This window comes from Hypomesus transpacificus, chromosome 9 (assembly GCF_021917145.1).
Source record: "Hypomesus transpacificus isolate Combined female chromosome 9, fHypTra1, whole genome shotgun sequence".
Taxonomy (NCBI): domain Eukaryota; kingdom Metazoa; phylum Chordata; class Actinopteri; order Osmeriformes; family Osmeridae; genus Hypomesus; species Hypomesus transpacificus.
In genome coordinates, this window is record NC_061068.1 from 5239677 (window position 1) to 5264613 (window position 24937).

General features: G+C 46.8%; 2 protein-coding genes across 10 annotated transcripts in view; one reads left to right on the forward strand and one right to left on the reverse strand.

The window, feature by feature from the left end:
- The window catches only part of magi1b (membrane associated guanylate kinase, WW and PDZ domain containing 1b), a 106352-nt gene that overhangs the window by 38369 nt on the left and 43046 nt on the right, over window positions 1–24937 (reverse strand). For 8 of the 9 annotated variants that reach the window (XM_047024865.1, XM_047024863.1, XM_047024864.1 and 5 more), the window contains exons 2-4: window positions 23237–23353; window positions 1929–2048; window positions 875–1081 (exon numbers count right to left, since the gene is read on the reverse strand). In XM_047024865.1, coding sequence (XP_046880821.1) covers window positions 875–1081; window positions 1929–2048; window positions 23237–23353 — 444 coding nt within the window. Of the gene's footprint in view, window positions 1–874; window positions 1082–1928; window positions 2049–12724; window positions 12827–23236; window positions 23354–24937 lie in introns of those variants that run through there. The other variant, XM_047024867.1, reaches the window with a different exon arrangement.
- Window positions 17065–22618, forward strand: LOC124470774. The gene is made up of 2 exons (XM_047024870.1): window positions 17065–18902; window positions 19000–22618. The coding sequence occupies exons 1-2, from the start codon at window positions 17919–17921 to the stop codon at window positions 20743–20745; spliced, it is 2730 nt and encodes a 909-aa protein (XP_046880826.1). The 5' UTR covers window positions 17065–17918; the 3' UTR covers window positions 20746–22618.

Genomic DNA, 24937 nt, shown 5'->3' on the forward strand with positions numbered 1-24937 from the left:
TCAGACAGACTGGCACTATGTATTACTCTCAGACAGACTGGCACTATGTATTACTCTCAGACAGACTTGTACTATGTATTACTCTCAGACAGACTGGCACTATGTATTACTCTCAGACAGACTGGCACTATGTATTACTCTCAGACAGACTGGCACTATGTATTACTCTCAGACAGACTGGTACTATGTATTACTCTCAGACAGACTGGTACTATGTATTACTCTCAGACAGACTGGTACTATGTATTACTCTCAGACAGACTGGCACTATGTATTACTCTCAGACAGACCGGCACTATGTATTACTTTCAGACAGACTGGCACTATGTATTACTCTAAGACAGACTGGCACTATGTATTACTCTCAGACAGACTGGTACTATGTATTACTCTCAGACAGACTGGTACTATGTATTACTCTCAGACAGACTGGTACTATGTATTACTCTCAGACAGACTGGCACTATGTATTACTCTCAGACAGACTGGCGGATGTGGATGCAGCAAGCCTCTGGCCGGCACACACAAAGGACCACTTGTATCCTGTATCGCCCTTCCTCACAGCCACCATCCCGCTCTTTCACCCAAGCCTTTTCACTACTCCTTCCTTTCTAATCTTTTTTCCCTGGCCCCCACTCCCTTCTCTTTTTCTCTCTCTTGCTATTTTACTCTTTGAATGTTTCTGCTTTACTCTCTTTGCTTCTTCCTGTGCTACTGCTCTCTTTCACACACACCTTACACTGCCACTCTTATGACCCTTTACAATCCTCTCTCCCTCCCGTCTCTCTCCACTCTCCCTCACCCTTCTGGAAGACGCCTCCCCCTCCCACTCTATTCCCCTTCTCCCCTCTTCCCCTCTCCCCCTCCCTCTTACCTGTAAAGCTACTGTTCATCTCAGGGACGTCCTCGTCCTCCTCCAGGTCTGCAGGCACTATTCCAGCATTTTGCATCTCATTGTAGGATACGGTGCGTCGGGGCGTGGAGTGCTGGGAGCTCGGCAGGCTGTCTTGCAGAGCATCACCACTAATCACTGTCCCACTAGGGGGCTGGCTGGGCGGCTTGGGCGTCCCATAATAGTTACCTAGGCAACGGGGGATATTAGCATGTTTGGAAGGGAAAACAGAGCTAAGGGGCAGGAGGGGAGGTGGGGGGGGGGGGGGGGGCGTAATCTTTTTAGTCTTTGTATGCAGATGAGTTGGTGGGGGAGGGGGCAGGGGGGGGGAGGGTGAAAAGGCATGACCACACAGTTTCTTGTTAGAGGTTTTTCTGAAACATTGTATTGGTGGAAGTGGGGGAGGCTGGGCCTGCCCCCCTGGGCTGTTTGCTTTCCCTGGGAAGGGGGGGAAAGCTTCATTGTTTGCAGGCAGTGACCAGGCTAAATGGACGGAACAGCCACTTCATTAAAAGTACATGTGAATGAATGTGACTGAATGGTATTTATGCCAGGCATGTTTAAATGGTCCACTTATGCGAGGTGTTTTATAAGGAAAATATACACACTGACAACAGTGGGAAAACAATGACGGGGAAAACAGAAATAACCCCCCCCCCCCCATTCAAGCCCCCTTCTTCTCACTGAGGAGACCCCTTTCACACAGACCATGATGTCAGCAGAATGCAGCAAGTTTGTTTTTGTTTTGTCAATTGGCTCTGTAGCCTCTCAGTTAGCAGTAATGGTCTACTGCATATCTTCACTATCTGCTGCTAACAACAAGACTGTTGCTGGTGCCTAGTTAGATCACTGGGAATAAGACTCTACCTCAGGTCTCAGTGGGTCACACTAACGCCTTCTGGAGTGTTCCATTTTTCTAAATAACCCTCTTTTGGCAGTATTTGAAGCGCATGGGACTAGTCATGGATGCTAGTGGGGCTTGCATGGGAGCGGGGCTACCCATGCTATGAGGACTCCTAGGAGGGTGCATCTGTACCTTCATACGTTCCTATCTCCAGAAGGGTTCCACTCTTCTCCAGGTCCAGGAAGTCCTCCACAGACAGGAAGTTGTAGTCTATTCCAGAGACCTCTCCGTCACGCGGGGGGCGGGTTGTACCTGGAGAAGCCAATCAAAGACAGAGAAAGAGTTAGCCAAGAACTGGACGATTGTGCCATGCTTGCTGGGTAATGGGAACAACGTTAATTCAGAACATCACCGCAGGGCTGCAGTTGAAACAAGATTGGTAATAAAATGATTCTTCCGATAAACCGATATAGCCCTATAGATCCCACATTGGAGGTGATTACCACAAGCCTGTGAAGAGAGGAGAGAAGCGTTACGTGGAACACAAGCACCATCTGAGGAGTGAGTCATTCCTGACCAGGGAAGTGTACAGCTCCCAGCCAGTCCCTCCACTGGAGCACTGCCATCTGAGAAGGGGAGTGTCTCCTGTTCAGCAGGAGGCTGCTCATTCACATTCACTGGTGTGAGGTACCGTAGTAGCACCTAGGTAGGAATCTGGCATGTGTGGAGAACACTGTGCGAAGGTGTGTGTTTGTGTGTGTTTGTTTGCAGTCTAGGTTGTGAAGGGATAGTATGTGCCTAGTGTAAATAGCTCCTGACAGTTGGCAAATCAGTGTAAAACGGCTTTATGATTATTGCCTTTTGGACACAGCCAGACATACAGAAAGCTGTCATTTTCATCCTATTTTCCTAACTTATCCTATACCATGTCTATATTCTTCTTTTCTGAACCGTGTTTGCCTATGTGCCAGACAAAGACCACAGGAGGAAACGGCACATGTCCGGTTTGCTGTCTGCGTCCGAGCAAGACGTGGGTATAAACAAAGATGGCTGCCAGCAAGCCTGAGCACAAGCACAGAGAAAACCTCTCATCTTCCTTCTCTTTTCCCTAGTCTCCCTCATCTTCTCCTCGTGTGACCAGCCTCTTCTATCTCCCCAACGCCCCGGCCTGCTGATGAGAAATGGCTGGTAAAAATAGCCTGGTGGGCTGGGCGGAGCTCCGCAGAGGCCCTGTCCAATGACAGAGGTGATAAATCAGAGATGTGAGGAGAACTCCGACTCACACTGCAGCCATACTCTCAATCACAGCCCTGTCATATCACCAATCACTTCTTCAATGTAATCTTCCCTGTGCCTGCTTCTGACACGGGTCAAGTTATCTTGAGAGAAGCTGCTCGTCTTTGAGATGGCGCTACTGTGTGTCAGTGTATTAGTGTGTGTGTGTGTGTATGTGTGTGTGTGTTACAGGTGTGTGTTTACAGCCCCTAGAACCTGTAATTTACTGTCTCCGAATCCTGATAGTTGAAAACGTTGACTATACGCCGCTCATTGTGAAATACCTCATCTTTCTTCGAGTGAGGGAAAATCAATGCAGACACAAACACTCAAACAAACCCCTGAACTCTATCAAACAAACTTGGACAGCTTTTCCCGCTACAGACAGTAAATCTTTACCGAGTGTTGACCTTGGAAAGTTCTCAGCCAGTCTGAGGTAGACAGCATTATGGTAGTCTTGGTCAGTTCTCCAGCGGAGTAGCCCTCCTCTAACCTCAGCAACACTGGCAACCTGAGTCAGCCAATCACCCTCCAAGTTTCAGTCAGCCAATCATCCTCCAAGCCTCCGTCAGCCAATAGGCTTGGCCAGAACAGCCAGTCTCATTGAAAGTCCTGACTAAACACTATCATTCCCATTAGGTTAAATCATTCACTATTCCTTACAAAGGCGCCATTGACAACTGCTGTGGAAAAAGAGAGCCTTTACCGAGAGCAGCTCGAGTATGGCATGAATTAGCCTCACGTTAGCGCAACCCTCTTCTATCTCTGACCTCTCCAGCCCAAACAGAGCCCATTGCTGACTGCTCATAATTAACCGTTAACCAACAATACGAATGTTGACCAGTTACTATCAGTTGACAGTTTTTCAATTTAGCGACAATGTTTCTAAATTTAGCAATGTTTTTTTTAAACGTTGCAACAAATACGTTTTATCGAGCAACTATCGACAATTAGGGACTTTCTGCTACTTCGACAATCTCTATCTCTGTTCAGAAGCAAAATAACTAATTGTACTTCCGTGTTATAGCCGCCAATCATTAGCCTGGTCCTAACCAGACTCTCGTACATTTCATTTGTACAGAGTCTGGCCTCGCTCCATTGACAAGCGTTGATTTCCTTGTAGGCGGGTCCTCTGTTGAAGTTTAAAACTATTGGATCTGCCTAGAGCCACTCTGATCTGCCATAACCAATCGCTAGCGTTCGCCTTAGCCAATTCCTTCACCACTACTGTAACAGAGCTAGCTGCCGTAGCTGGAAAATCAAACTGTTCCCGAACCCCATGGGGAGGAGGGCCACACCATCATGGCCACCGACAAATCTCAGCAAAACTTGTTCTTGCTCCAGCTTTAGCTTATGGATATATTCTGCAGCGTTGCTACAACGGACCGAATGGCTTAGCTCGCATCTTTCCCCGCCGCCATTACGGAACTACAACACAAACTAGCATACGACATCAACTTATCGTTCTCAGCCACTCCCACTGTTCGCTGATTGGCCGGTACAAAATTAACCGGAGACATCTGACTTATGTACCTCATGGCCAGACCTAGTACAGAAGCAAAATCTAAATTGAGCGGAAGTACGTAGGAGGGCAGAGCCAATCATAGTTGCAGCCAGCGCTCTCGGATTCAATGTGTTTACTGATTCTGATTCAATGTGTTTTTGTTTTGTTTATCTGTTTTTATTCTGTTGTTGTTAAAGCTGCCATTTAAAAATCTACCCATAAGGGAGTTGATTTTCAAATGGGTCACAGACATTCATCCATTCTACATCTTCTTCTTGGTTAATGGTCGTTAACGAGCGTCGGTTATTGGTCACCATTTCCCCCCCCAAAATATTTTTGCATCCCTATCCACTAACTCACAAAAAGGCCTTTGATATCCGGTTTGACAACATGCGCACACACACACCGCCCGCACGCACAAACGCCATTGGCTGACAACGGAGGAAGCGTGTGCATTGTTGAGGGTCGGGATAGTGTGAGGGCTAGCTCGTGTTGCAGAGCCCGTACCGTGTATCTCTACATGAAAACAACGGAGTGTTGCGTTGCAGCGAGACATTCTGTTCTGTTGCTAAGGACAACCCAGGGAGGGTAGATCCAGTGGAGCCCAGCCTCTCCTCTGACAATGGAGGCCCTTCCCTTTTCACTCACTTTGGAGCGCTCTCACTCCCGCACAGAGGCAGAACGCCAGGGAGGACACACACGGGGCAGGGACCACGTGAGTCGACATGATTCCCGCCAGAACACAGAAAGGGTTACATCTAAACATGGCAGGTCCACAGGTGATTCGGCGCAACCATGGAGATGTTCTCCATCAGAGAGTGACCTGGTGAATGTGTGTACATAAATGTTTGTGTGTGTGTGTGTGTGTGTGTACATGCTTGCAGGCCCCTAAGCATGTCGCTAACAGTGGTGAAGTTGGCAGGAACAGACCTGAGGTGTGTCTGTGACCCAGACAGACAGACTTCCAGACTATAGGTCTGCTTCACTGGCCTTCAGCAGCACAGGCAGTCTGGTGATGCCTCTGCTCTGACACTGGTGATCCAACAACCAGATCACGTCCCAACCACGCCTTTAAGATGTCAGAGAATCACTGTTGTCTGCTTTGAAATGCTGTGGTTGATAGATGAAATGACAGATGATGGATGCTTCACAGGAACATTATTTCCCGTAAACCAGATGTGACTAGGGCTGAACTGGTTTGAACTTGAGTTCCACGTGAAAGACCATGAACTGTCCATGATAAGCCCACGTGGACCATGTCATTACTCTCTCTCGTCCCCTCTGGTCATACAAATACAGAGCACCACACACGCATACACACGTGTGCCTTGCACACACATCACAACAGTGAGCATGGGACTGGGGCACAGGACATCACATGGTCAAAGGCCAAACAGGAAAACTAATCATCTAATGGGGCTTTACACAGTAAACACACCTCCCCCCAGAGCCAACACAACACACTGGGCAATCTACTATACGTGAAACACTATATAGAAACACACAAGCACAAAACACGCACACACTGACCCACTTTGCCCCGACCGGGTCCTACCATACCTTACAGACTGGCTGTGAACGCTGGTCACGTGACCTATAACAGAAGCGTCTAGTACATGGGTAAACATACGCTAAGAAGCTAGTGTTCAGCAAGCCAGAATGGCCCAGAAGAGCAGCTTAGCAGCTCTGTGATGAGGTGATGGGGCCAGCCTGGTGTCCCCCTGACCCGCCACTCCGGTCCCCTCCAGCACCCCCTGTGGAGGTGTCACATCATCACCCTGAGGTTTTTACTATATGGGTGCCAAATCAATACTTTTAAAACGGTGCCTGAACAGATATTAAAAAATGTATTAAAAATAGCCACAAAACAATGGTGGATTGATGTTAAAAACTAGCAAATATGTCAACCGACAGTTCAGGCATTTAAGTGGCACCGAAATGAGGCACCGAAATCTGCGTTCTGATTTGGTCCCAATCCTACCCCCACCCCCCACTTACATCACACTGTCATCTGAACCATGATCAATAGCAACCACAGCCAATCCCAACCACCCTCATTGTGACCTTCAGCATCACGACTTGGCCACAATGCCAGGCATCAATACCCAACATCTTATTTCCGTCTCAACTGACGTGAGCTAGCTCTGCTGGGACGACCCCGACGGCTACAGACTCAGAGGTCACGCTAAGGCTCACAGACACACACACACACTCGTTAGAATACTGCGATCTCTGTGCGTCTCAACCAACATGGAGACAATACCACCTAACCACCACAATACAACATACTTAGCAACCGTTTCTCTGGATATGTATGCATGTGTGTGTGTGCATTCTGTTTGTCCCTGACTGCAGTGGGGAAACAGCAGTGTGAGTCTATGTACACAGTACAAACAGCGGCATCCTGTAAACACCATTCTTCCACCGGCTCATGCTAAACAATAGACCGCATCTCCCTGCACATCCAGGGAAGAAATGAAAGCTGGAAGTCTTGGTACATCCAGTACGGAACAAACTGCTCATGCACAACCAAGATATTTACAGTTTATCTTGTGACCCTGTCAAACTAAATGGATCTTTTTATGAGTTTACATTCTGACCGCATGCCAATACCTAGCTACAACAGCAGAGAAAGACTGGGTCATCATGCAAGTACATCAAGGATTGCATTCTATTCAATAGACTTTTTGTGTGCCCTTCCAGTGGCACAATTGATTTTGACATAAACTGTTAACACTAGACTGTGAGATTTGATTTGTGGGCATGATTACACGATAAGAGGACAAGAGACGAAATGACTTTATGACTCAATTATCATTGACAATTCTTTAGAAGAACTGAAGACTGGAGTGGTGAGTGATTATCAGATCAGCCCCAGTGTGTTCACAGCAGAGAAGAGGACGGGACACAAGTACAAGGAGGAGAGAAAATAGCCCAGCTCTGCACTAACAAGAGCCTGAGCCACTTGGCAATAAAATCAGACATAGTTTGAACACTGTGGTTAAAAAATACATCAAAACAAGGCAACAGGAAGCTTAGCACACACCCAGTTTACAACCCAGGATCTAAAAATACCAGTGTGTGGATTTATCTTCTTCTCCTGCATTCTCCCTAGAACTATGAAGTACCTAGGGCCTACTTCATCCCCAGGGTCTGGGGTTGGATTTTAGTTGTGTCCTATATTCAGCACCCAGCTCAAGGCCACGGCCATTTTGGTCGAGCTGGGCATCTTGGTTGAATAAAGTATCTTGGTTGAGAAAGGTACTTTGATTGAGTAAGGTAGTTGGTAAGGTAAGTAAGGTAGTTGGGCACATTGATTATTTTTGGTCGCATGTTGTGCATATTGATCGAAGTGGGCATATTGAACTATTTAGACATCTTGGTCGAGTTCTTTGTCGCATGTTTGACATCTCCATTGCTTTCTTGGTTAATTTTGTCTGCTTGGTAAACTTGGACATGTTCTCTGCTCACCAGGTCAGGTGCATTCATGTGGCTTATTTCTCTGCCTTCCAAAGCAACCCAAACTGAAAACAGTGAACAAGGCTCCTGTTGGGGTTGATCTCCAACAAGACTGTGTGTTCAGAGCAAGTCAATAGATCTGTAGCTGCTGTAACACCCCAACCATGTTCAAATGCTAAACTGTCCACTCTCCCCCCCGCCCTGTCCACTCCTCCCCCCCCCGTCCATTCCCCCCCCGTCTTGTCCACTCCTCCCCCCCCTGCCCTGTCCAGTCCCCCCCCCCCGCCCTGTCCTGTCCACTCCTTCCGTCCCGTCCTGTCCACTCCTCCCCCCCGCCCTGTCCAGTCCCCCCCCCACATTGTCCACTCCTCTCCCTCCGCCCTGTCCACTCCTCCCCCTTGTTCACTCCTCCCTTCCTCCCCCCTCTACCATGTCCACTCCTCCCCCCTCTACCCTGTCCACCCTCCCCCCCTCCCCTGCCCTGTCCACTCCCCCCCCCCACCCTGTCCACTCCTCCCCCCTTTACCCTCCGCCCCTTCCCCCCCACCCTGTCCACTCCTCCCCCCACCTCCCCTGCCCACTCCTCCCCCCCTCCCCCTCCGTAGAGGAGAGGAGCAGACAGGCCCATCAGCCTGTTTAGGCTAAGAGGAGCCCAGAGGGAATGAGATCCACACTGAGACACAGGGCTAAAAGAAGACTGGTAGGTGGAGTTCATCCACATGGTCACTAGGCTAGATGTAATCACTGCATGAGTGATGACAGGGAATGGACCTTTTATATTATTACGAGGACTGCGTGTCTCATCAGCAAACACATTATGGACACGTGCTCACACACTCAGATGCACAAGTGTCTTTGCAAAGCAGTAAAGCTTGTAGAGTATTATCTGTCTGTTCCATGACCTGCTTGGCAGACCTTCTCACCTGTCATCGACCTAAACATTCTAATTAATATTAGAAAACCCCCTCCACACACACACACCCACTAACACACAAACACACACAGACAGACAGACACACAACATGGCATTTGGGAGTACCCTGCAGCTGCTGTATGGTGGGTCACCCAATTGAAGGCCCACACATGACAGTACAAGTACAGCTAGACTGAAAATGTACTTTTGATGTTCGGCCCTTTGGATTAGAGGTTGTTTACGTCTTGTTCAGTTTGGAACAGCCATAACAATGTCTATCTACAGACAGCTAAGGAGATGCCTTAGTTCCAGGTGACTGACCGAAGACTTGTCTCTAAGGCTGCAGTGTAAATGTAAACGCACTGTAACAGCCGGGTACAAAGCTGTGGTTTAGACAACATGCACAGGAAGAAGACACTGTCCTTATTTGTCATTTACCTTATTGTTGATTTAACACCTCCAGTACATCTCAAAGGCAATATCCATTCAGTATTGTAAATTATGTTCTCCAAGTCTGTTTAAACTACATTATCATACCCACCTCACCAGACCACACAGGTTCCAAACCTAAACGGATCAATTTGTCGACCCCTTAACACAAAACAGTTCATTCTATCCCAGCTAGTGTCTGTTAAAACCAACTAGATGTGTGCAATTAACTCAAACCTGGTCTAGGTGTGGTCAACAGTTTCTACTTTCGGCGGCATTTTTAAACAGTCGTGTACCTCGATACCTCCCTGTTGTTCAAGTACAGTATGATGCTTTCAGACTTTTGGCACCTAACATCTTCACCCATGAAACCGAGAACTGATACCTTCAGTCTCCAAACCACGGCAGACATGACCTAGATGTGGTGTAAATCTGTCTGAAGTAAATGAAAGATCTGAAAATGTTCGGTCAGCACAACATTGATTGTTGTGTTGACTTAGGGTTATTCGTGTGCAAACATATATATCTATAAAACAACAAAACAGACCAGATCCTGTTAAAATGGAGGACTTGCTTGAGCACATCTTCACGATCGTGATCCGAGTGGTGCCATGGGTGAAAAGTAGGCCATCGTAAATGTGTTTGGCAACGATTCATTATCATAATTGTTCTATTAATAAGTACATCTATTCTTATTCGGCTGTGTGCTGGCATCCGAGTATTTCAGGACAAAGTTATTTGAAAGCCCATATTGAACTAGTTCTCTGTTAAAAAGGAAACCATGAAAGCCTTCACAAATATTGCTACTTGTCTCAAATTCAATACACTTGTCATCACATTTGGAAAAATATAAATAGTTTGGTTGTCACAATGTACGGGCCACATATAGAGCATTTGAGCAAACTGGTGCGTGCAGATATAGATGTGTTTGTGCTAAGTTGGAGAGGAAGCTGTTATCTGCAAAGCTTGATTAAATTTTTCATGAGCATGACCCAGTGGATAACACTAGAGGCTTGTGCTGCTCACGCTGCCTCCCTCTGTAGCTCTCTTCACCCGCTCACATTTCTCTCTCCTCATCTCTCCATTCCTTCAAATCTTTTTCTCGTCTTCGCTTTTCCTTACATCTCTCCATCAGTTTACCCTATCCATTGACATGTGAAAAAATAGGTTATTTTTCCAACTTCTCTACCTTGCCTCTACAGTAAACGTGTGAGGAGGATAATGCCTCACCCTGGACTGACCCCTTTCTAGTGCTAAGATGTGGGAAACGGCTATGTACCTTCCCAAAGAGAATAACAGTTTCTGTTTTAGTATGTGTTTAAAAGATAACTGTGGCTTTACCCGTGGAACCAACCGCTGTCTGCCAAACCCCAAACAGTCTTTGCCTCAACGGCAATTTTGAACTAAACCAAAACACTGATTGCATGAGCCAATTAAAAAACGACTCAGATTTGCCGTTTTCAATTTTTCCATTTTCAGTACGTAGCTTCTGTACTGCCAGAGACATGAGGCAGGAAGGTTGTTTAGAACGCAAATCACAGCCATCGAAGGACTTCTTAAACAGCCGAGTAAGAGCACACTACATGCTTGCCTTCACAGTTCCAGTGTCTACATAAAGCATACAGTCTAACATGGCTGCACAGCCCTAGCATGGCTGTCTGCAGCGGGGGGGGGTTGTCAGCATATCCAGTCATAAGGTATTGATGCTGGCCGGGTTACTCTGGCTTAGACAGCAGGGGGGGGGGGGTGAATGTGCTTCTCTGTTCTCCCCTGGTCCATAGTCTGCTCACGTCTCACGTGAGGGGAGAGAGGGGTGAGAGACTGTGTCTATGTGCCGTGCACACTAACAGCTCGCCAACACGGAAGACTGGTCCAAATGTGAGAGTAGTCTATCGGTCTGCCCACCCATCTGTCTGGCTGGGCCACAAGCCTCCAGGATTTGACGAACAGACTGGCTCGGCCAAACATAGGCTTCCCTCCCCACACACACGTATCATTATGTAACTGACAACATCTAGGCCTCATCGTACACCCACATTGATCTATACACAGCATGGCTCTCTGTTCCAACACAGCAGCATCACACTTGTCAGGGGCTTATGTATACAAGCAAACACAAAGACCAGACTAGAAGCATGTATTCTGCTGTAAATAAATGTCAAAAGATTTGGCACCCATCTAAACTAGCTGGTGTGCGTGTGTTGGTGGTGGTGTTGGATTGGGGGAACAGGGGAGGACGAGTGGAGAGCCGAGAGACGAGTCAGAGCTTGGGTTCCTCATCTCCATGGGGGAGACTGCCATCTGTCCAAGCAAAGGGTTAATCCACAACCCAGGCCGTGGACTCCACCATTTTACCCCTCCACGTACAACCCCCTCATCATAGGGAGGGGGTGCATTCCGTTGCCCCCACCCCCTTCCACCACCCCCTTCCACCACCCCACCCCCCTGAAGCCCTGCCACCTTAAAGCCCTCTAACCCTATTTTCGATTGGGAGGGGTCCCAGCCTTTGTTTTGGCCATTCACTCATTGACAGATTGATCAGTGATGTTTAACTGAGAGGATGGAGGGGGGGGGGATTTGTTCAGAACACTGGCTGTAAGAGGCTTGCGGCAAGAAGATGACACACACACGGACCAAAATGAGATCAAAACAGGCCTCTATCTCAACCTGTGACGAGACCATTTTTATCATCCTAGCCACCGTTTACAGTATTCTGGGGGAGAACTAGGGGAGGGGGAGATTAAAACACAAAAAACCCTGAAGGCCACTCAAGCTAAATCACCCAGAAACCTGCATAGAATGATCCAACACACTGGCCTTTGTCTTCTATCTCCTAGAAAGGCTTCAACACTGAGGGCTAGCGAGACAGTGTTGGCTTTAAGACACAATCCATTGACTTAGAGAAAAGGAGCGAGTGGGGGAAGAGAGTACTATGGGGAGGGGAACAGACCAGCAGACAGACAGAGGGATACAGAGAGGGAGAGAGGGGGGATGGAGGAGATGGGGGGGCAGCTGTCCTAGCATCCTGAAAACCCCTGCTCATGAACGCCCGCTGCTAGCCACTTCTGGTGAGGATAATGGCCTCCAAGGAAAGCAGGCATGTCAACAGATCTCAGCTTAATACAGCTATCACAGTGCAATACCGTGTACACCAGACGGACAAAAACAACACACACAGAGGCTAGACACACACACACGCACACGGCAGACACACACAGAGCTTCCATTTAACCAAAACACATCAGCTGCCATTTCTGCCACAGAACTGCCTCCATCTCTTATTCTGATGTGTTCCGCTGGATGCACAGCAACCCTAGCCCCCTCCTCTCTCTCTCTCTTTCTCTCAATCCCTTTATCCCCCACCCCTCGCCATTAAATCCCGGAAGCTGCAAAATAGCAGTAAAATACCTCAGATCGCTCCTCTGTTTGCTGTCCACAGCAAGCAAGAGAAAATCCAGTCAGGTGAGGACGAGGAGGAGAAAAGAAGAGAAGAAGAAAAAAAGTGCTCTTTCCCTGCTTCCTCCTGGGCAGCGCATCCGACACCGTCTTCCCAGCTCTTCCTCCCCTGCACGTCTGCCCTCTGTCTAGGCAACCCTGCTGCTGCTGCTGCTGCTGCTGCTGTCTCTGCCTGCGCTCCACTGTCCACGGCTGCTCCACTGGGCTCAGCAGGAACGTGCATTCAGCCGCTCACTCTGCCAGGCTTCTGTCTGACTGAGCCGACCGACTCCTGTCTCACAGTCACCCACATGCACCCGCCCACCTCCTCTCAGTCTCCCTCTCTCTCTCGCTCACTCTCTATCTCTCTCTCTCGTTTGCGCGTCCTCTCTTTCCCTTTCGCACTGCCCCCCCTCTTCTCGTCTCCCCCTCCCCTCTATAGTCAATATATTTCTTTTTTTACACATGCAAGTGCACACGCCCCCTCTGTCCCACAGAGCACATCCCCATCATTCACCCAACTGTGGCAATCACTACCTCAGGGGGCTTCAAAATAGGGGCTTGAGACTAGGGGCTAGGAACAGGGCTGGGAGTAAGGAACAGGGCTGGGGGCTAGGGGCTATAGGTCTGGGGTAATAGGGGGAGGGGGGCTGTTGAGAGGGGCTTAGGAGCAGAGATGATGCTCTATTAATCCAACAAGGTTCGTCTCAAGCGGCCTTTCCACTGCAAGAACTTTCTCTCACCGTGAGCACCAGGGTCTGGATTGAGTTCTGGTGGCCAAAGAAATTAAGGAACCTGCCCCAAGGATTGTATATTCCAAAATATTCTTTGTGGATGGGGCTTGCAATGTGGGCGGGGCTTGCAATGCCGAACCTTTCTGGCTAGCTGAGTTTTCAGTATTTGAATCGGTATTTCAACCGTCATTTTTAAAATCCTGCAGCCTCACATCAACATGGAGAACAGAAGCCATTTGTAAGCATATGGCAGAATCTGGAGCTGAAAATGTTTCACACTGTGAAACAGTGCCGGAAGACGCTTAAGCATTTTAAGCAAGATTACAGGAAAATCAAGAACTACAATAATAGAAGCTCTCTGGCAGGTGGACCAGCAGGTGTTTTTGCTTCCTGGATGTGGTGCGGTGCATAATTTGTCTAATCTTCTGGGGAAGGAAACAATGGGATGACGGAACCTTCTCTTCAAAAGTAGTTATGGGGCGGACAAGTTCTGGGTACTTGCAATGGAAACACGGCTTTCATAGCACACAGAGAGCCTGGAAACATCACAACTACATACTCTTTCATTCAATGAAGATAAAACCACATTTTACATTTTCCAAACATCCGTCTAAAACTCAGCCTGTAACACTTTACTGGTGTGCCTTCAGCTTGACCAGATTAACGTTCCACAGATGTTTACGGTCCAAACAAACCCACCATCTCACAAAGCAAAGTCTGGAAAAATGAGGGCAGAAGAATCTCCAGGAGTGCTCTACCTCCCACAGCTGGAACAGAAAAGTTACTATTTCTGGGGACCAGAATGGACACACTCACTGACCACACACACTGACCACTCACCCAGTGCCTCCACCCACACCCCCTTTATCCCACTCCCATAAGCTATGTGTAGCCCTGGGGATCAGGTCGGGGGATACCCAGGGATACATATAGGCCCTGGGCATCACTCAATTGCAGTTGAATATTAACCACTTGCAACATTTTATAACATACAATATATATTTTAAAGTGTGATAGACTACATATTTTAGAGTGTGATAGACCACAATGTCAGCTTAAGGTACTGTCACCAATATATGATCCGTTATAACTAATGATAGTGTATCCATGTTGTGACAGGATGTTCAGTATTGGTTTGTTGTATCTACCTTAAACTAAAGGGATAGGAACTGATATGCGCACACACACACACACACAGAGTTATCCAAAACAACTTAATGGAACGTGCTCTAGTCCAAGTATATCCTATGTCACACAGAGACAAAGCACAAAATACCTTTGGGTTTTATTTCATCAGTGGATACACAGTCATGATGGTGCACATTTGAGTGTGTGGCCATTCTAGATCAAATACAGGCCTATTAGGTTATTTAATAAATAAAATAAATAAAATTGAGGGCCGAATGACCACACTCAAGTAAAATAACACTGCCTGGCTGACTGGCGACTAGATGAAATGGTGCATAGCTGCTGTGAAAAAGCCTATTCAATTCACAGTGACACGGTCATGAATAAACTCAATAGGAGCTGAACTTAGTTTAGGTGAGTGGAGAAGCATAGTCAAAAGAAGAAAACTGTAGATGGGGCTCCATTTCAGATCGAAGAAAAAAAGCAATTAGCAGTGAATTACCTGGTCAAGGTAGCTGTGGTTTGAACGCGTGCGCTGGGTGACAGTAGGGGCATTCTGTGGTGCGCTCGTGTTTTCACTGTCACATTAAAGTTGGTTAACTCAAAGCTACCATGGGAAGTGTGAATGAATAAAGGTTCAACAACTTCTACTGATCTTTAATGGATCTTCAAACACAGGACTTTGTGGATTGTTATATTGTTACCCGCTTGTATTGGTGTTCTTTCAGCCTGACATATTTGGCAGTAATTTCCTGCTCCACGAACGAACCGATATTCATTACAGTACAATAACAACAATAATCCTATGGAAAATTAAGGGAGTGCACTAGCTAGGAAATACTTATGAACGGTTTTAGGCCACCCTCTTGATTAATATCTTCCCTTCCCTCCTCCTTTCGTCTGTGTCAGGCATGCTGTAGTCATAATTCCCAGGGAACTCCCATCTCCAAAATCAGGAGGATTAGTGGACAAGTGGAAATGTATAGGTAGTTATTTCACCAGTCAACCCACCAAAATATGTCCCTAGATTTTAAGGAAAATAGCCTACCTCCTGTATGCTGGAGATCAACTTGATTAATATACTGGTACCTATCAAGCCATATTATTTACAGGTGGAATACAGGTGAGTTCATGAACAAATACTTAAGTTGAGCCCTACTAAACAGAATTATGTGGTAGAGAGGCTCAGGCAAGGATGGACGAAAGGACAATGGACGGGTTTCCCAGATTCGTTAAGATGCTCTTAACGCTAAGAGCTTCTTGGCAGCGTTCTAAAAGCGTTCTGGAACGCTCCTATGAAGCTCTAGCTTTAAGAGCTTCTTAACGAATCTGGGAAACCTGGCCAATTACAGCAGTGGCGATTTCTTTAAGACTGCAAGGGAAGCTCAGCTTCCCCTAAATGTCAAAAAAAAAAAAAAAAAAGATTATGGTCAAATATTTACTTTTGTGTTTTTTAAATGCGTCAGAACACGTTCATATCGAAGACGAGGTCGTTCAGAATCAGCTACATGTATAAGCAGGTCGACTGAATGATTTCCTTCTCATACATTCCCTTAGCGTCATAGTGCATTTCCCTGTAGAAGCCCAGCTTCTATGGACTTCGATGGGGCTGCATTGAACTTTTTTTTTTTAATGCTTCGAAACGGTCATAGGATAAATGCTGCGATTATGTCCCGCCCACGGGCGCTAAGCTTCTCTGGGGCTGAATGGAGGAGTGGACTGGCCTGGACTGGCCTGGACGCTGGGCTTCTGCGTGATGTTTGGAGGGTCTGTCGAAAGACTGCATCTCCTTTTGATAGTCAGCAATTTTGTACTATAAAACTAGCCGAAGCTATTCGAGCTCAGTCCCCCATCGAGGATTTTGCAAGTGTAGGCTACTCGAAAGACAAACTGCAGCAACCCATTTCTTGGGATTTGCTTGGCGAAATTGCTAGCCAATTTATCATACATTTCATACAATTGTACACCACATGCATTGTTTCAGTTTAACCTAATTCCCACATTTCCTTCGAGTTTAATATTGTTTCGTTAGATCGTTCGTTCTTTCATTCATTCATAGTAGGCTAGGCTAGTTCCGTGGGGGTGAACTAGCCAGTGATCTAGCCAAATAAATGTAAAATGTATATGATTTAGGCCGAAAATGAGCTTCCCCTATTTGAAAGACCAGCAGCCGCCACTGTCAGTGGCACTGAAATACGGGTTTTCTTAGGAGGAAGGGTTTCAGAAAACGGTATTCAAACTACATTCAAGCACAGACCGACAGGCTGTACAAGGAACAAGCTAACTATGTGTCACTGTAGCTGTGTGCTAGGCTAGTAGACCTGTAGCTGTGTGCTAGCAGGCTAGTTCAGCTTGCGGTGATGGGAGTGTGTTCATGTACCTCCTCCTTCCTTTCTCCCATCCCCCTCTCCAACCCCAAATCCCTCCCCCATCCCTACTGTAACACCCACCTCCACAAATCTAGCCACTCCTCTAGCCTATCTATCAGCTAGCCACCATGCTGGAGCACCACAGTGTAAAGAAAAACATGTAATAAATGAAAACAGAGCGGGGAAGCAACAGTGAAAGCTGAGCTGTGCAGACAAAGCCCACGTGCTTTCCTACAGCGGAGGTTTTGCCGAGACGACAGCTACAATTCTGAGGCTTCGAAACAAAACAAGGGACAAAAACACAGACGGGAGTTCTCCTGCAGCGTTCTTCTTCCGGTACGATCTCTGGGAAACAACAGAGGGGGACAGGGAGCAGGGGCTGCAGAGACAGTAGCAGCCGATGTACAGCAGCAGCGGGAGTGAGGTACGCTGGAAACAGGGCAGGAGAAGGGGATTTTATGCTAAACGACGACCACAGAGAAGCTGAAAGGCGCCAGGAAGATTGGAGGAGAAAAATAGCCAGATTGAGAGCACTGCAAATCTTTTCCCCACAAGAATCTGATGTTTCCCAATAGGAATCAGGGTATGATAGAAAACACGGTCGTTCCTCTCTCTAATAATAGCTTTTTTACAAGGAACTTTTAAAGTTTCAACTGTCATCCAAAACAAAAACACTTAACAGAGCAGCTCCAGGAGAGGTGGAGAAAGTAGAAGCCAAATGTAGTAGTATTACATTTAGGAAAATATGAGTAGTTAATCAGTGGCCTATAGCCTACAAAATAATGAAGTGCCACTGTCCAGATGCTTAACCTCATGCCTCAACTCTTTGATAATGTTTAATTAAAATGTATCTGTATAAATACTGCTGACTGAACCTAGCAGCCGCATTGTATTCACATTCCCTTGTGTGTTAAAAGTAACATTTTAATATAAAAAATGCCTCACGATGAATCTGTAGCTGCGCCATCATCTTCTAGAAGATCTTATATAAATTCCATGAAGCTGGAAGTAATTGAAATTGCGAAACAGAAAGGAAACCGTGCCGCAGCAAGAGAACATGGAGTAGATGAAAGCCTGGTTCGTCGTTGGAGACTCCGCGAAAATGTCCTTAAAAAGCAGAAAACCACTGCCAAAGCTGCTGGTCGAGGACAACGCTGCCGCTGGCCACGTTTAGAGAAGAATATGGCGTCCTGGATCACAGCCCAGCGAGATGCAGGGACAGCCTTGAGTACTGTAGCCATTCGACTAAAAGCCAGTGTAATGGCAAAGGAAATGGGACATGATGATTTTATGTCAAGCCCATCTTGGTGCTTCCGCTTTATGAAGAGGAACAATTTATTTATCAGAGTCCGAACAACTTTTGGAAAGAAATTACCTGATGACTGGGAGGAAAAAGTACAGGATTTTAAATCATTTATCCATGGGATTATAATAGAACACAATTTCCCACCAAGTAAAGTTGGGAACATGGATGAAGTACCCATGTTTTTTGATGCTCCCCAAACAGTTGCCAGTGTTGGTGAAAAGTCTGTGAAAGTGACAACAACTGGACTCGAGAGGACACATTTTACGGCTGTACTAAGTTGTATGGCAGACGGCACTAAACTTCCTCCGTGTATCATTTTCAAACGGGTCACCATGCCCAGAGAAAAGTTTCCTCCTGGTTGCTTTGTCATGTGTAACAAGGAAGGCAGGGTCAACAAAGAAGTGATGAGCGAATGGCTTAAGGTGTGCTGGAGAAAACGACCAGGGTCTATATTTAATCCGGAAGGTCTCCTCATTATGGACTCTAGGGCAGAACACAAGACAGAGAAGATCAAAAAGACAATAAAAGAACAGCGTTCACAGCTAGCCATAATCCCTGGAGGCCTGACATGTAAACTTCAGCCATTAGATGTCGGAGTAAACCACGCATTTAAGGTAAGATAATATAGTATATAGATCAACAGTGTTGAAATGATATTCAATTTGTCGAGCCCTTTTATAACTCTGAGAAACCACTTTTGCTTTATTTCAGGTGTACGTTAGAGAGGAGTGGGAAAAGTGGATGAGTGAAGGCCAGCACAAATTCACTCCAGCAGGAAAACTTAAAAAGGCAAAGTTTTCAGATGCCTGTTCGTGGGTGGTGACCGCATGGAATAGAGTAAAGCAAAGTACCATCGTCAACAGTTTTATCAAGGTGGGAGTAATGCCAGGTGAAGGTGAAGCTACTGCAGAAAACTCAGACACTGAAAACGAGGACAATGCAGAGGCAACTAGGCCACGATTATCAGAGGAGTTACTAGCTCTTTTCCATTCAGACTCAGAAGAAAGTGAGTTTGACAGCTTTACTAAAAGCAATGTAGAATCAGAATCTTTCCCTGAAAAGAAGTTGTCTTCACTAGCCATGGGGAAAACCAAAAGAAAACACAACATTCAATTCAAGCTTCAGGTCATCAACTACGCCGAGCAACATTCAGGAGAGGCAACTGCCAGACATTTTAATATTGATTCAAAACGAGTGAGAGATTGGAAAAGTCAAAAAGATGACCTTGTATGCATGTCACAGTTGGACCAGACGAGAGCCAGGCTAGGGGGTGGGGGGCGGAAGAAGAAAAGCAATGAGCTGGAGGTGAAGATGTGTGAATGGATCCAGGGCCTCCGGGCCAAACAAGTGAGGGTGTCTCAAAGGATGATCAGAAGTAAAGCAAAGGAGCTCTACACCACCTTGAATGACGGTGGATCTCCTGAATTTACTGCCAGCGCGGGCTGGTTGGAAAAATTCCTTTTGCGCAACGGGTTTTCGGCCCGGCGCAGTACTGCAGCCGCCCAAGAAGATGCCGGGCAAGTCATGAAAAAGGTGGTGTCTTATTTAACGGTCACGACACAGACGATTGCTCAGAAAGAAATAAAGGACAACAACATAATCGCCATGGCTGAGACTGAAGTGTGGTTTGACACGGCCAGATCCACTGACGACCAGCGCAGTGGTCCACTGAGAGCCACAGACCAAGAAAAAAGCCACGTAACTGTGGTGTTGGCCGCTAAAGCGGACGGTACAAAGCTGAAGCCCTACGTCATCTTCAAACGGATCCGAGACGCAAAGGCCCTGCAAGGCATTAACGGCATTGTCGTGGCATCCAACCAACAGGGGAAGATGAATGACAGACTGGCCGCAGACTGGCTCCAGAGAATCCTGGGGAAGATCAGCCTGGCTCCTCGTCTCCTGGTCTGGGACTCGTGCTCTTGTCACACCAGCACTGCCACGACAGAGGAGCTCCACAATGGCTACAACCTGACAACCGCCGTCATCCCAGACGGCTGCACAAAATGGATCCACGCCCCCGACATAGTGTGGAACCAGCCCTTCATAGCCGGTCTTCAGGACTGCTACGACGGCTGGATGACAGGAGATTCGGACCGACAATACACATCTGAGGGACACTTGAAAGCTCCAACTCCCCGCCTGCTTGTGGACTGGGTCCTCAAGGTGTGGAGCGAGATGGACCCGGAACTCTTAAAGAAGTCCTTTAAGGCATGCGGACTGACAGTGGCCCCTGATGGCAGTGAGGACCACCTGATCGACTGCTTCAATGACGGAGAACCGTGGGCATCAGGTAGAGGGCTTCTGGCTCAGGTAAGACTGCAGGGCCGTAGGAACAGCAGTGTCAAAGAGGAAGACATGGAGCTGGTGATCATTAAGGAGGAGGAGCTTGTTGAGAGCATCAAGGAGGAGGAGGAGGAGGAAGAGAAGTTTGTGTGTGTCAAGGTTGAGAGCCTCTGAGCCGCAGACTATTTGTTTTGGACAATTTTTTCATTACCAGTTTGCATGTGCCTTACCAAATTGCCAGTTTAAGTTATCTATATGAGCATGTTTGTTTTATGAATACATTAATAAATCAGTTATATTAAATGCATGGTCTCTTTGTCTTCCTTTCTTACAAGTTTTTATTTCTCCAAATCTATTAATCACAGTTAATGACCAAGATTAAAGCTTAGTAACACATTCAGTTTTAATACAGTATAGAGACAAAAGTATGGTCTTATTGTATTACTACACCAGAATCAAGATCATCTAAATATCTTCTGAATTTTCGAGGTTGCAAACAAAATCACTTTTGTGACCTGAACTCAATCAATCAGTAACCCTATTTTTAAGGTGTATATTCTTGTATCTGTGCAGCAGGGGAGGAATGACAAACATCACGGAAGAAATTCCCCTCATCAAACTCCTATACTGGCTGAGACAGGACAGTTGTACTTCTGTACTGGCAGAGACAGGACAGTTGTGGGTCATAACAGGCAACTGCTCCTGAGCATGTGACTTCACAAGCCACTGGAGACATAGTAAGGTGGCTGAGAAACATGGGGACTTATTTGATTATAACCATGTGGGTCCCCTCCAAATCCCATCAGCTTAATCAATGTTGCTCACACACGGTGTAAGCCAATCATTTTTCGTCTTGTAAGCCCAATGTTACATTCCTGTCAGAAGTCAGACTGTTTCCCATCCTATACTGGGGAGAAGGGGGGGGGGGGTTATTGGCAGGTGACACTGGAAGTAACAGGCAGAGATTGAGAGAAAGTAATTCTTGGTCAGGGTCACTTGTCCCCATCATCACTCTTCCAATGTCATTGAACCCCCCCCTTGCTCCCCACCCTCTGGTCACCAGCCAGCTGGTGGGACCACCCTCTGGGCTGGTCAAGCGGTTCAAGGGTTCAGCTTGTTAAACAAAAAGGCGTGCACCACTTTAGATGGTGGAATTCAGGGGGAAGTCTGAGGACAATCTCCCCAGTCAGGGGTGAGTCTGAACTGGGCAGTGTCCTCAACGCTCATCCCACCTCCAGGCCCCAGCCTTCCATCTGTTCCCTCCAGATGCTTCTGTACATTAATCAAAATCCTACTCATGGCTCACACATGCCCCAAGTGACCCCAGCCAAGATCTAGACCATCATACACTCACACACCAGCAATGAGCGGAACAGTGCTAAAACATAAATAAACTATTCAATTACTTGTTATCTTCATACACACAGTTTAATTATTCAATCAGTTTAAGATTAGACCACAAATGTGATCAAAAATGCATGGGGATGACCAGACTCCCACAAACCCAATGCCCTTCTGGCTGACATATGGAGACCAGGGTAAATGTTGTAGAGCCCATGTGACTAAGCCACTGACACACACACGTACACACACACACTCACAGAGCTATTAGCTTAAGAGGGTAATGAAACAAAGCAATGGAAAGCCACTGTGATGAAAATAATGAGTGGGATTGGTGTTACTGTTGGGAGAAGGAACCAGCAGACATCTTTCATAGTGTGAGAAATACACCAATGAAAGCCATTAGCGGCAAATAACCTGGCCATGTTTAAATCATGTACAGTAGATGTGTTGTGAACATGTAGGCTGGGTGAGAGAAGTGACATGTGGTACTACGCTAGCTATATCAGTCCATTTACTTTCTGCCAAAGCTGCCCTGGGCAAACAAATAATGAGCATGAATGAATACATGTTCAACAAACGCAGGGTGTTCAAACACAGGACTTTGTGAATGGGTTCAACATCAACAGCAATATTGTGTGGAGCTGAAGGACAGCACTCTAGTTAGGAAGAGTGACACAACCTCCTCGTCCCTCCTCGTCCCTCCTCGTCCCTCCTCGTCCCTCCTCTCCCCTCCTCTCCCCTCCTCGTCCCTCCCCTCCCACCTGTCTCTGTCAGGCATGCTGTGGTCATATCCCCCCAGGGAACTCTGTTTCCACACAACAGAGTTTGTGATCACGTGGAGTGAGTAAAGACATGAGAGGACATTGTCTCTCTTGAGATAATTCTGTGGCTACAAAGCACATTTGATCTGTGGGTTAGTCCCAGTCCATATCCCCTAGTCCCCACACCACTGGGACTGACCAAGGGAATCCACAATGCTGTTAAGGAAAGGGTTAGGAAGGGCATGTTCTTTAGATCAAGACTTCGTGTGGTTCATCACTGGACATTGATCCTGCCTCGGCAGAGACTTCTGCTCTATTGACCGCTAGCGCTCTAGGCCCAGTTCACTCTAATCAAATAGCGTTTGTCTGAAATAAAATTCTAGGCTGATGAGAGTCCATTCATCAGCTGGTGTGGCAGGGTACATGTACAGGAAAATGGAGAAGGGGGGCAAGGGGGTCCCAACATATAGATCCACATGGATGTTGTTTAACGGCACCCAGAGGAAATGAGATAAGAGATGAACGGAGGGGGGATGGACTGAGGAGGGGGCAGTACTCACAAGGCACGGCGTGGCGGTACAGGTTGTCTCGGATGGTCTGCTGCAGCTCATGGTCAGGAGAGGACTTCTGGAAGCGCTGGCTCAGATAGTGCTTCAGGTCCTTGTTCAGCTTGTTTCCTGCAGGACAAACAGGAAGCCATGTGGTTAACCACATCACAACAAGCTGATGGCTGTCGAGGCAACGCATCTGTAGTCCCAGTTATCCTAGCTACATGGCCAGCTTTCAAAACACCTACACTGTGAATGTACATCAAGGATAACTTCCTGTCTGTGTGGAAATGAATGGCACATCTTCTGTCACATGGAAGGGGTACCTGGCTCCAAACTCGGATCTCTTCAAATGCAGACTCTCCTTCTCTCCCAGACCTCCCAACTTTCTGCCTGTCTGTTGCTCTCCAACGACCTTTCTGTCAAATCTTTCGGCCTACATTTCGTATTTTTCTGGACTATAAGTCACACTTTTTTTCCCCCACAGTTTGGCCGTTTTGTCAGTTGTGACTTACACATCAAAATATATATGATTTAACATGTTCTTAAATGTCAATTCATACTGACTGACATGAACCAATGAGTTCAACGGATTCAGTGATGTGGAATGAGATTGGGAGCTTAGTGAACTGGTTTACCGTTAACTTGCTTGTTGGACTCGCTAACTTGTTATGTTAATTTAGCCTCCCAGGTATGTTCTTTATGCTATTGTGTAGCCAAGTGGTTCTCCACCCTGGTCCTTAGGGACCCCCTGTCCTGCACATTTGAGATGTTTCCCTGCCCCAACACACCTGATTCAAATGAATGGGTCGTTATCTAGTTATACAGCGTGTTAACGACCATTCATTTAAATCAGGTGTGTTGGAGCAGGGAAAAATCTAAAGCATGCAGGACAGGGGTGCCCTGAGGACCAGGGTTGGGAACCACTGCGTTAACATAACGGACACCTATTCAGCCTGTTGTTCTGGGTGCTAGTGTGTAGTTGAATAACTTGCCTTTCCAGATTAAATATCTGTTCTTGGTCTCGGATTTTGTGAAATAAATGTCTAAATAAATGCAACGTATAGTCCAGTGCGATTTATGGTCCGAAAAATACGGTACATGTCTGTCTGCCTTCCTGCCGGATGTCTATCTGAATGTCTGTCTGCCTGGCTTACTGTCTGCCTACCTATAAAATTTGCCTGCCTGCCGATCTGAACATCTGTCTGTTATAATAGTGCAGCCACCTCCTACAGCTAGACCATCTGCTGTCAATACTCGTACGATGGGTGTGTATGGGTCCAATCCCAAGCCAACAGGCCTTCCCAATAAACATATTTCACATTCCAACACATTCATCTCTGAATGACTGCTGAGCCCAACAAAGTTTAGCTGATAAAAAGCCCTGGATTTGGTTTCCATGGAAACTGTATGCGCGCGTGTGTGTGTTGTGAAAGAAAATCCCTGATTTCCTCCACAGTGTGTAGAGACCGTGTGGCAAATTTAGCGGTATATCTTTAATTAGATTACTAGCCTAGTCTAGCACTCGAGTGTCCTGAACTGAGGGCCACAGTGAGACATTACAGAGCACAGCCTAACAGGTCCACAGTTACAGAGACACAGAGACATAACAGTCTGGATGGGAATCCGGACTCAGCCTCCCTCTGGCTTCATTTTGTTTGACAAATTACAGGAAATTTGTAAAATGCCATGTTTTCTCTGCCAGAGAGGGAA